Consider the following 12500-nt stretch of genomic DNA (forward strand, 5'->3'; position numbering starts at 1 on the left):
GTGAACAGGGTGAACATAGCAACCATGCAAATTTTTTCTGCACTAACAAAGCCAGTTGTAGGAGTGGTTTACACCACTCAAAAAGCCAGAATGAAGTGACTAGGCCACAGATCACACACCCACACAGGGAGTCACCGCAAAATTAGTATTAAATTGGGGGTCCTTGAAATGAAAATGTTACAGAAGAACCACTGGTTTAAAACAACATTCGGGAAACTACATATTTAGTCACTACAAGTCACTTGTAATAAGCAGACTTGGCAACACTGCCAAGAAGTAGCTCTCCTCTGGGGGAGTTAGTGTTTAAAACACCAATGTCGTGCTCAGTTTAATTTGTCATCCTCTGGCGTTCCTGGGAAGTGTTCTAAAAATCTGCTAAATGTTGCTGAAGGCCGCAAGTCCACCCTGCTTCTGTCTAATAAAGTGTAAAAACGGCCAATATGTGTTGTTTTTTTCCACATTACTGTGGGAAAGTGCAATCATCCAATCCACTAAGGCTAAGCAACTCAAAGCAAGGGTGAATACCAACCATTTGCCATTTTGGCCATTTCTATGGAGGGAGGGAGGCGCTACACACACTTGCGGTGTTGCTCATTCCAGGAATGCCCGATCCTTAAAAACTATACCTCGTTGTAAAGGTGACTAATCAATGATAAAAACGATATAAAATATAACACCAATTGGTATTATTAAAGGGGAGAAATAACCGACCAAAGTTATGTTTCCGAACTTTTTGTGCCGATTTATTAATACAAACATGTTGGAGCTTTTCCTCACAGAAAAGCCACACAAACTGTCAGAAATCTGTTTGCCTTTCAAACAACCATGATTTTTTTTTCAAGAGCCACTATTCGAGCAGCATGCTACAGTAAGCTTTGTGCTGATAATTACCATTAGACTGTGCATTCCTCTGTGCATCAACAATGGTCGATTCAAAGTGGCTTCACAGCAGTGTGGAGAAGAGCCTTTCAAAATGGAAATCTAAATGATGGCCATCATCATCCTCGACACCCACCCACAGATCTAAGAATAGCCCTGCGTATCATTCAGATGGAAATGCCGACAGAGGCACACAAAACACAGACGTTCGATGGTAAATTGATGCACTCATCACTCATTTATGTGAGTGGCGGACGGCGCGAACAAATGCGTGCATTTGTCATTCTAATGGCATGCTTCGAAAAATGCCCATTTGAATTTGGACCAATTAGTCGCCGACATGCTCCTAATGTCTGCACGAAACAAGGCATTTTGAGGTCCTCTGACATCGATTGTTTGTACATTTTGAAACAAGACGTTTTGAGGTCCTCTGACATCGATTGTTTGTACATTTTGAAGCCCTTGAACATCGATTGTTTGTACATTTTGAAACAAGACGTGTTGAGGTCCTCTGACATCGATTGTTTGTACATTTTGAAACAAGACGTTTTGAGGCCCTCTGAACAACGATTGTTTGTACATTTTGCAACAAGACGTTTTTGAAGCCCTTGAACATCGATTGTTTGTACATTTTGAAACAAGATGTTTTGAGGTCCTCTAACATCGACTGTTTGTTTGTACGTTCTGAAACAAGACGTTTTGAGGTCCTCTAACATCGACTGTTTGTTTGTACGTTCTGAAACACAGCTCAAAGTGGACCAAACATCAGATGACCCGGCCTTGGACACACTGATCACAATGAGACATTTACTCAATTAAGTCAATTATGCAAAGGAAATGTGTGCATGCGTTAGAGCAGTGCTTCCCACCACTTGTGGTGCGCGGGTGCCTTCTAGGGGGTGCGCGACATGAAAAGGCTAATGGTGGTGCTATGGTGTTATTTTAAATATATTAACATATTATGCTATGCTGCAATATATGCCATACAGTATATGTGCATATATGCGGATATATAGGAAATGTATGTCTCTATATAGTGTGTCGGCTAGGTCAGGACGCAGGAGGTAACAGGGGTGCATGGCCAGTGTGTCGGCTAGGTCAGGACGCAGGAGGTAACAGGGGTGCATGGCCAGTGTGTCGGCTATAGGTCAGGACACAGGAGGTAACAGGGGTGCATGGCCAGTGTGTCGGCTATAGGTCAGGACACAGGAGGTAACAGGGGTGCATGGCCAGTGTGTCGGCTATAGGTCAGGACACAGGAGGTAACAGGGGTGCATGGCCAGTGTGTCGGCTAGGTCAGGACGCAGGAGGTAACAGGGGTGCATGGCCAGTGTGTCGGCTAGGTCAGGAGGTAACAGGGGTGCATGGCGAGTGTGTCGGCTAGGTCAGGAGGTAACAGGGGTGCATGGCCAGTGTGTCGGCTAGGTCAGGACGCAGGAGGTAACAGGGGTGCATGGCCAGTGTGTCGGCTAGGTCAGGAAGCAGGAGGTAACAGGTGTGCATGGCCAGTGTGTCGGCTAGGTCAGGACGCAGGAGGTAACAGGGGTGCATGGCCAGTGTGTCGGCTAGGTCAGGACGCAGGAGGTAACAGGGGTGCATGGCCAGTGTGTCGGCTAGGTCAGGACACAGGAGGTAACAGGGGTGCATGGCCAGTGTGTTGGCTAGGTCAGGACGCAGGAGGTAACAGGGGTGCATGGCCAGTGTGTCGGCTAGGTCAGGACGCAGGAGGTAACAGGGGTGCATGGCCAGTGTGTCGGCTATAGGTCAGGACGCAGGAGGTAACAGGGGTGCATGGCCAGTGTGTCGGCTAGGTCAGGACGCAGGAGGTAACAGGGGTGCATGGCCAGTGTGTCGGCTAGGTCAGGACACAGGAGGTAACAGGGGTGCATGGCCAGTGTGTCGGCTAGGTTAGGAGGTCAGGAGGTAACAGGGGTGCATGGCCAGTGTGTCGGCTAAGTCAGGACACAGGAGGTAACAGGGGTGCATGGCCAAAAAGGTTTGGGAACCGCTGCGTTAACCCATTTTGGACTGACATCGAAATTTAAAAAATGTCTTCTAAATCCTGACAGTTTTCTGAAATACCTACAGTATGTTTGTGTATCAGTGGTGCTCAATATTTCATGTCAAGGACCCCAAAAAGTATATGTTATTGGCTGCCGACCCCCATCTGAAAATATGTTGTTCCAGGAACCCCTCAGAGGCAAAGATGTGAGTTAAAAACGTTCGCTCTGAAAGAATATATATTCAAAGCCCGAGCTTGTATAACATATAGCTAAAGTATAACATAATGCTTTAAAACACCAACAGGGGTGTTGGAAAACTGGGGAAAACTGCACTTGAGGTTGGCGTCAGATCTGATCTCTAAAAGCAAGTCTGAGAGAGTGAAGATTAGCCCACACACGTCTTAAAATGTGCAAGGCCACATTTTAGCAGATTATGAGGGCCCACTGCAGGATAAAACTGGATTAAAACAATTAACATATTAACGATTAACGATACCCACATGTAAACATCGATCATAAGTACAAACCTTAGCGGTTAAACTTTTTATTTGGCATTGGTAAAGTGGGACTGATAGGGGGAAGACAGCGATAAGAGTTATGAAACATGTTTTAGAGGCTATTTTTGCACAGATATGAATATGAGATTTTGAACCTGCCCTTTGGTGTGACTGTCTTGGGCACAAACGGTTTGAAAACCGATTTTAAATCACAGGTCCAAGGAATGTTATTTATACATTAACCCATTTTGGGCGGGAACCCCTTTTGGCGTTTTAAAGCATTATGCTATACTTTAGCTATTGAAAAATAGCAGATCTACAAGCTCATAACGCGTCACCAAGTGCCGCGCTATGAACTTGTAGGTCTTCTAATTTCGAAAAATCGTGAAAATGTGCCTAAAATCTTTGAAATATATATTATTACAGAGTGAACATTTTATTGAGCACCACCGATACAGAAACATAAGGTTTTTCAGAAAAATTTCAGGATTTTTAAGACATTTTTAAAATCAGGCCTAAATGGGTTAAGGGCAAATAGTTTCCTGTTACATTAATCATTAACTCACGTGGGAGTGGTATTGTGGTGAAACTTCTATTCAAATGCAAAGCAATGTTCTACTGTAGAGTGTGTACTGTAAGATGTTGGAATTACAATTCACTCTGATGTACAGTACGTGGTACATCTACATCTCCAACCTACAAGATATTTTGCAGTTCCTTGTTTTGTTATTTATGGCATTTTCTAGGTTTTGGGGGGAAATGTATATGGCATTTATTTCTTCTTTTTTGAGTGGTGCAAACCACTCCAACAACCAGCTTTGTTTGTATCCGTGTTTGTGTGTACCTGTACGTGGGGCCCAAAAGAATGAGCATGGTTACTATGGTCACTGACATTACGTCAGACCACAGCTGATCAGGCTATATAAGACCTTGCACCACTCAGTTCACACGGGTGTGATTTTTTTAAGATCTTTTGACATAATAAAAATATTGTAGGAAACAAGAGAAGGGATAATTACTTGCATGACAGGCTAGTCTTGCGTCCCATAAAAAAATAAATAGGTCACGGCCCACTGTTTGGGAAACACTTCTGTGTGACCAATTTGCAATAGAGAGAGCACATGCGACACGCACACACGCACGCGCACGCACACGCACACGCACACACACACACACACACACACACACACACACACACACACACACACACACACACACACAGAGTAATAGTAATGCAGTGCCGGTGACAAGGCTCCATTATGACTTCATCAACCCAAGAGATTATCCCATGCGGTGACTCAGGTGGATGGTGGTGACGAAGCGTTGGTTATATTTGTTGGCGTTTAATGCCAGTGCACACGAGTATGACAGTGCAAATATCAGTGACAGTACGAGGCGAAGATAAGGACTCGCCTTGTGAGAGGGACGCCAGCACGCGTCATCACTCAATGGAGAGATAAAGATGGGAATGGTATGTTTTGGTTGATTGTGTAGCAGTACATGCAGTACAGTACTGTGGGTCTGCTGGGTGTCTGCTTCTCACTCGGTACGTGGATAAGGCTCTTTTTTTCTTTTTTATAATTTTTATCCCACGATTTTGTAGGCCATTTTTTCACCCAGTGTCAATTATCTAATGCAGGGGTTTTAAACGGGTGGTCCGTGGACCACTGGTGGTCCCTGGAAGTATTGCATGTGGTCCCTGACCAAATTGGAGGTCAAGAAATTCAACAGAAAAAAAAGGAGTTAGAATCTCAAGAGACGGGGAAGTGCAGCGGAGTGTCGGGTTGAGTCATTATTATCATTAGGAAAGTATTAGTAGTCAATGGACCATTGGTTGAGAAACAGTGGGATGTATACACATGGGATGCATAGCAAGTGTTACAAAAGCATTCATCTTAGCCCATATCCCCAGATTCCCCACCCAACGCAACAGTGGTCCCCATGTTGATTCTAAGTCAGGGTGATGGTCCCTGGTTCACAATCAGTTGAAAATCCCTGATCTAATGCAATCCTGGGCACTACACTTCCTCTGCCAACCTGGGGGGGGGGGGGGGGGGGGGGGGGGGGGGCAGCGGACTGACCTCATGCTTCCTTCTATGCATGAGGAGTCCAAGCTGCTTCTTTTCACCTGACAGAGGGGAGTTTCCCTGGCTGGACGTAGCGCGTGGAAGGAACACGTTATTCCAACCAGTTCCTTTCCCCTCTATCAGGCTAGCCAGGGGGAGGCAGTTTAGAGACCAGGATAAAGCTTCTCTGACATGTAACAATAAGAGCTACAGTCATGTGTAGACAGTAACAACCAGCTGAGTGGCGTTGTGGTTAGACTAGTGTCCGCCCTGAGACTGGGAGGTCGGGGTTCGATCCCCGGACGGCCGGGTCATACCAACGACTGTAAAAATGGGGCCCCGATGCCTCCCCGCTTGGCACTCAGCATCACGAGTTGGATTGGGGGTAAGATCCGGTTCCGGATCGCAAACCCCATAGCTTTAACTGAGCTACATTTACACAGATGGACTGTGCAATAAAACACAGACCACCTGGTACCAATGAAACAGCAGCACCACCACCGTTGATTACTAAATAGGAATCATTCATGCAGCACATTTCTGACTGTTACATAGTTTCCCAAAACTAAAATGTAATCTAATACAAATTCAAGGACTTCGCTCGCTAGCGTGCGCACACACGCACGCACGCACGCACGCACGCACGCACGCACGCACGCACGCACGCACGCACGCACGCACACACACACACACACACACACACACACACACACACACACACACACACACACACACACACACACACACACACACACACACACACACACACACACACACACACACACACACACAACGTAGAGGCAGATGCGGAAACACAAGTGCAATGCAGCCTAAAACTGTCTTTCTGTGTTGATTTGTCTGGTTTGCGGGCAGAGATGGTGCCCAGCCCACTCCATTCTTTTATGCAATGCAGCAGTTTTTTTTTCTCTGTGGGAAGATGTATCCAACTTGTCCCATGGGCAGGGCACAATCACGTAAACAAGAGGTATGAAGATGTATCCAACTTGTCCCATGGGCAGGGCACAATCACGTAAACAAGAGGTATGAAGATGTATCCAACTTGTCCCATGGGCAGGGCACAATCACGTAAACAAGAGGTATGAAGTGAGAATGGAAGTACAACGGGCGAGATCGGCTAGAGAAATGGTGAAGGTCGAGGAACAAGACCAAAGGGAAGAAAGAAGAAAGGTGAAAAAAGCGATTCCACACTATTCTGCAGCAAACTGCAGAGATAAGCGTCTGTGGAAAAGTAGCTCGCAAAGTTTAAGGGCAGTATTATGCGTGTCTTAAGTACCAGGTCTTATTACTTAACTTAAGACCTGGAGGCGTGATCAATGCCATTTGGCTATTCTGAGTGGCCAAACAGCATTGACCACGCCTCCAGGTCTTAAGTTAAGTCATAAGACCTGGTACTTAAGACACGCATAATACTGCCCAGTATCTCATAATGAGCCAGATACGTTTTGTCCTAACGTGGGAAAAGGAAGAGGCTTGATAGAACACTTGTCGGAATTGGATGTTACATGTAGGGTCTGATAACAGTCTAATCTAATCTCTTGTGCTATTACGTAAAAGAAGGAAATCAACAAAGCCCCAAATGTATTTTATTGCTGCAAGTGTCCTGTCCTGTGTTTGAGTGAAGTGTACTTATACTTTTTTAAAGAAGAAAAAATCCGTTGAACCACAATGGATGACGGATGGAAAGTCTTCAGGCCTATTTTGTGTTGTCCTCTTAGCCCCAAATGTATGACCGTACCTTGTGCAATTTACATTTCTGTCTAATAAAGTATTCAATCAATCAATCAATACCCTCTAACAACCACAACAACAAGAACAACAGCTTTCCAGTTCATTGGGTCTGAGAATCAATAGTGCAAATTCCTCCAGTGCATCACTGTTTCAGTGTTAAATACAGCTGAACGGATGGACGTGCAGGGGGAGGAAATAGCCTTAAGCCTCATGGAGGGATAACTATCTGCAAAGTTAGTCCAGGAGAAGTGTTTGATGTCTTATGTAAAAATGTTTTAAGAAACCCACAGGGGACTATAGCGTAAAGGAATGGATCCAGATCTCAGCAGAGCTAATTGCACAATTCTCTTCAGTGCTGTACGTCCCAGAGAGACATGGACCTATTCTCTTCAGTGCTGTACGTCCCAGAGAGACATGGACCTATTCTCTTCAGTGCTGTACGTCCCAGAGAGACATGGACCTATTCTCTTCAGTGCTGTACGTCCCAGAGAGACATGGACCTATTCTCTTCAGTGCTGTACGTCCCAGAGAGACATGGACCTATTCTCTTCAGTGCTGTACGTCCCAGAGAGACATGGACCTATTCTCTTCAGTGCTGTACGTCCCAGAGAGACATGGACCTATTCTCTTCAGTGCTGTACGTCCCAGAGAGACATGGACCTATTCTCTTCAGTGCTGTACGTCCCAGAGAGACATGGACCTATTCTCTTCAGTGCTGTACGTCCCAGAGAGACATGGACCTATTCTCTTCAGTGCTGTACGTCCCAGAGAGACATGGACCTATTCTCTTCAGTGCTGTACGTCCCAGAGAGACATGGACCTATTCTCTTCAGTGCTGTACGTCCCAGAGAGACATGGACCTATTCTCTTCAGTGCTGTACGTCCCAGAGAGACATGGACCTATTCTCTTCAGTGCTGTACGTCCCAGAGAGACATGGACCTATTCTCTTCAGTGCTGTACGTCCCAGAGAGACATGGACCTATTCTCTTCAGTGCTGTACGTCCCAGAGAGACATGGACCTATTCTCTTCAGTGCTGTACGTCCCAGAGAGACATGGACCTATTCTCTTCAGTGCTGTACGTCCCAGAGAGACATGGACCTATTCTCTTCAGTGCTGTACGTCCCAGAGAGACATGGACCTATTCTCTTCAGTGCTGTACGTCCCAGAGAGACATGGACCTATTCTCTTCAGTGCTGTACGTCCCAGAGAGACATGGACCTATTCTCTTCAGTGCTGTACGTCCCAGAGAGACATGGACCTATTCTCTTCAGTGCTGTACGTCCCAGAGAGACATGGACCTATTCTCTTCAGTGCTGTACGTCCCAGAGAGACATGGACCTATTCTCTTCAGTGCTGTACGTCCCAGAGAGACATGGACCTATTCTCTTCAGTGCTGTACGTCCCAGAGAGACATGGACCTATTCTCTTCAGTGCTGTACGTCCCAGAGAGACATGGACCTATTCTCTTCAGTGCTGTACGTCCCAGAGAGACATGGACCTATTCTCTTCAGTGCTGTACGTCCCAGAGAGACATGGACCTATTCTCTTCAGTGCTGTACGTCCCAGAGAGACATGGACCTATTCTCTTCAGTGCTGTACGTCCCAGAGAGACATGGACCTAAGCCAGCCTGATCCCACTTGTTTGATCACAGCGACCTAATAGCCACGCTACCTACAGGACATCCTGTTAGGCCAACATGTAGGAATCCAGGATGGAATCCAGACCATGGACATTTCAATCAAACAATTACAATTTATCCCAATTAGGCCTGACGTCGAAATAAAAAAAACGTTCGCCCTGAAAGAATATATACCTATTCAAAGATGTGTGCCGCATTTTAACTTTTTTTCAAAAATAGCAGACCTACAAGTTCATAGTGCGCCACTCGGTGGCGCGCTATGAGCTTGTAGATCTGCTATTTTTCAATAGCTAAAGTATAACATAATGCTTAAAACACCAAAAGGGGTTCCCGCCCAAAATGGGCTAATAGCCACGCTACCTACAGGAACTTCTGTTAGGCCAACATGTAGGAATCCAGGATGGAATCCAGACCATGGACATTTCAATCAAACAATTACAATTTAAGTATGTATGAGTCTGGCTTTCAGCCTGGTGTGTGCTGACGGTAGCATATATATATATATTGTGATTTAGCTTGGCAAACGGTAGCACTGACTGTGTTACCCTTTTTAAAGATGTTCCATTTGTTTGGCAAAGGTTGTTCACCTTCTGCATGTACAGGCGACTGTGGCTCAAGAGGTAGAGCAGGTCGTCCAATGATCCATGGGTCGGCGGTTCGAATCCCGGCTCCTCCAAGTGTCCTTGGGCAAGACACTGAACCCCAAATTGCTCCCGATGTGCTGGTTGGTACCTTGCATGGCTTCCGCCGCAATCGGTGTATGAATGTGTGTGTGAATGGGTGAATGTAATGCACAATCTATGTAAAGCGCCTTGGATAAAGGCGCTATATAAATGCACCATTTACCATTTACCATATAAACAGAATTTAAGCACTAATGGCACGAGTGTGCCATTAAACTGTTTAGATTATTTAAATTGTGACAGCAGGAGAAGAGGACATTTACATCAGGACTGTAATGTACATGGTTAAGAAATGCAATTTTTAACCATTTTCTCCGAACTGGTTGGAATAACGTGTTTCTTCCTTCCACGTGCTACGTCCAACCAGGGAAACTACCCCCTGTCAGGTGTAAAGGAGCGACTTGTAAACTCATGCATGAAGGAAGCATGAGTTCAAGTCCGTTGCTCTCCCAAGGTTGGCGGAGGGTGTGTAGAGCCCATAGTGTCACATTAGATACTTGACACAGGGCTGAAAATGGGTTACAAAATCGTGGGATAAAAAAAAAAAAAAAAGCAATTTAATTTTGATCCACAGGAGGTATAGTAGTAGATGAAACCCGGTTTTCTGTGCAGCTCCGATTGTTTTTTTTTTATTTCACTTACCATATGTTTAAAAATAAATGATTATTGTAGCTACGCTGTGTGGATAAAATACTGCATTGTTCACTTAGTGTATGTAGGCCAGCTCATTATAACAATGAACTAGAACAATGCAAACAGAAGACAACTCGCAATGCATGATCAGAGGTTTAAAACATTACTGGAGTGCAGGTGCTGTGTTTAAGATAGCCAAGGTACTGTGGAAGTGACAAACTTCCTACAGTATACCTTATTGGCCATTTTAAAAGCACTATCTAACTATCTACCTACCAAATGAACAGCAACCGAAAATCTAAGTGAAGCGAATGTACTGTACCTCCTCCTATAGTCTGAGGCAGAAGAGTCTTGCCTCCTGTGAATCGATATAGATTCCACAGAAAAAGCAGCCGATACGGAGGTACAGTACGGTCCCATCAAAGCGAGGGGAGGGAGGGGGGTGCTCCAGTCTACAGTAGGCATCGGTAAAAACGTGGGTGTCAGTCGACATTTTTCACTGTTTTGTTTTATTTTCCTTTCTTTTCCGCTCTCGTCTCCCCTGGCTGCTCCGCAGCCAGAAAACATTACCGGGTGATGGTTTCGTTTGAAGACGGAGAAAGGAAGGAGAAAAAAACAAAAAGTAAGAGAGAAACAGAGAGAGAAAGAGAGAGAGAGAGAGGATGGCAACAAGGGTATAACATCGTAGCTCAGGGGGACTTATGAGTTTGGTTTCGGAGTCCTTCAGAGCCAAGCGGCCGCTGAAGGGATAGAGGGAAGTGAGATATCAAACGTCTCCGGAGTGACGGGAGAGAAGAGAGGAGCAGAGAGGTGGAAGAGAGAAGAAAGGAGAGAGAGAGGGAGAAACCCCCCCCCCCAACCCCCCCCCCACCCCCGAGAAACCCCTCGCCGCGCGTTCATATTTTATTTTTTGTTACTTTCCCTCCTCTCCTTTCCTCGCCCGCGTTTCAGCCGAGCGAGGAGCGACCTTGCCGGGTAGAGCGCGGCGCTTCTTCTCTCTCTTTTAAGTCCCACTCACTCCCTCTCCGCTCCCTTTGAGGATCAGCCAGAGGGATCAGCAGGAGAGGAGCGATAGAAATAGAGGATGAGAGAGAGAGGGAGGGGGAGAGAGGGAGAAAGAGAGAGAGAGAGAGAGAGAGAGAGAGAGAGAGAGAGAGGGAGGGAGGGGGAGAGAGAGACAGAGAGAGAGAGAGAGAGAGAGAGAGAGAGAGAGAGAGAGAGAGAGAGAGGGAGGGAGGGAGAGAGAGAGACAGAGAGAGAGAGAGAGAGAGAGAGAGAGAGAGAGAGACAGAGAGAGAGAGCACGGCAGACGTGGGAAAAAGAAAGAAAGAAAGAAAGAACATAAAAATAACAGAAGGAGGAACGGGGGGGGAGGGGGGGGGGGGGGGATGAGGCCGAGAGGAGACAGGGTTAAAATTGAAATAAATAAATGAAAACAAAAAAATAAATGACATTAAACTCAGAAAGAGAGAGACATGCCGATACAATAGGGACCGAGCGAGAGGTCAGATGTGCTTTTATTTTCTCTCTCTCTCTTCACCAGGGCCACTGTGTGTGCAGCGGTCAGTGGATACAGAATGGGCAGCCACACAAGAGCAAAGACTAACCAGCAACGGGTCAGTAAAGGACACACACGTCAGATCTACAAGCCCACAACGTGTCACATCACGTGCAACTTGTTGAGAGCTATAGCGCACATTTCCTGACGCGCGACTCCATCGTACCATTAAGTATAAGACAAGGTCGGGCTTATACTAAGTGGAAGCGCAGCACCACTCCGACAACACTTCGACAACACTTCGACCCAACACACGATAACACTTCAAGACACACACACACAAAAACCTGGTCTTCTTACAACGGTTAAACACATTAATTTTTTTAAAACACCCCGGGTCATGAATCAGCATACACCCACACACAAGCACACAGGCACTGACACAAAAACAACAGCAAAATGCACAGAAGCATGCTATGCATGCATGCACATTGCACAGCCCCCTGATATGCATATCTGCAAATATCTCAGGATGAGAACGAGAAGGAAAAAAAAGAGAAGAGAAGAGGAGTATGGGGGGTGAGAACGAGAGCACGGCGGTTTCATGCAGATGCAGAACTACACGGAGCCTGTGTGTGTGTGTGTGTGTGTGTGTGTGTGTGTGTGTGTGTGCATGCGCTCTTCCTCGGAGGGCATTAGATAAGGCAGGTTCGTTCTGTAGCCTCCTCTTCTCTTTCTCTCTCTCTTGTCCTCTCCCGCGGCGCAGAGCGCTTCCCCCCTTTTCCCCCCTCCTCTCCTCTCCTCTCCTCTCCTCTCCTCTCCTCTCCTCTCCTCTCCTCTCCTCTCCTCT

General features: G+C 46.2%; 1 protein-coding gene across 1 annotated transcript in view; it reads right to left on the reverse strand.

Annotated features, from left to right (window-relative positions):
- Window positions 1–12500, reverse strand: part of babam2 (BRISC and BRCA1 A complex member 2) — a 118841-nt gene that overhangs the window by 4333 nt on the left and 102008 nt on the right. Inside the window, exon 9 of the mRNA XM_079527409.1 lies at window positions 2285–2636. Within this exon, the coding sequence (XP_079383535.1) occupies window positions 2285–2636 (352 nt within the window). The remainder of the gene's footprint in view (window positions 1–2284; window positions 2637–12500) is intronic.

Source organism: Electrona antarctica, assembly GCF_951216825.1.
Source record: "Electrona antarctica genome assembly, chromosome: 18".
In the NCBI taxonomy this organism is placed as follows: Eukaryota; Metazoa; Chordata; class Actinopteri; order Myctophiformes; family Myctophidae; genus Electrona; species Electrona antarctica.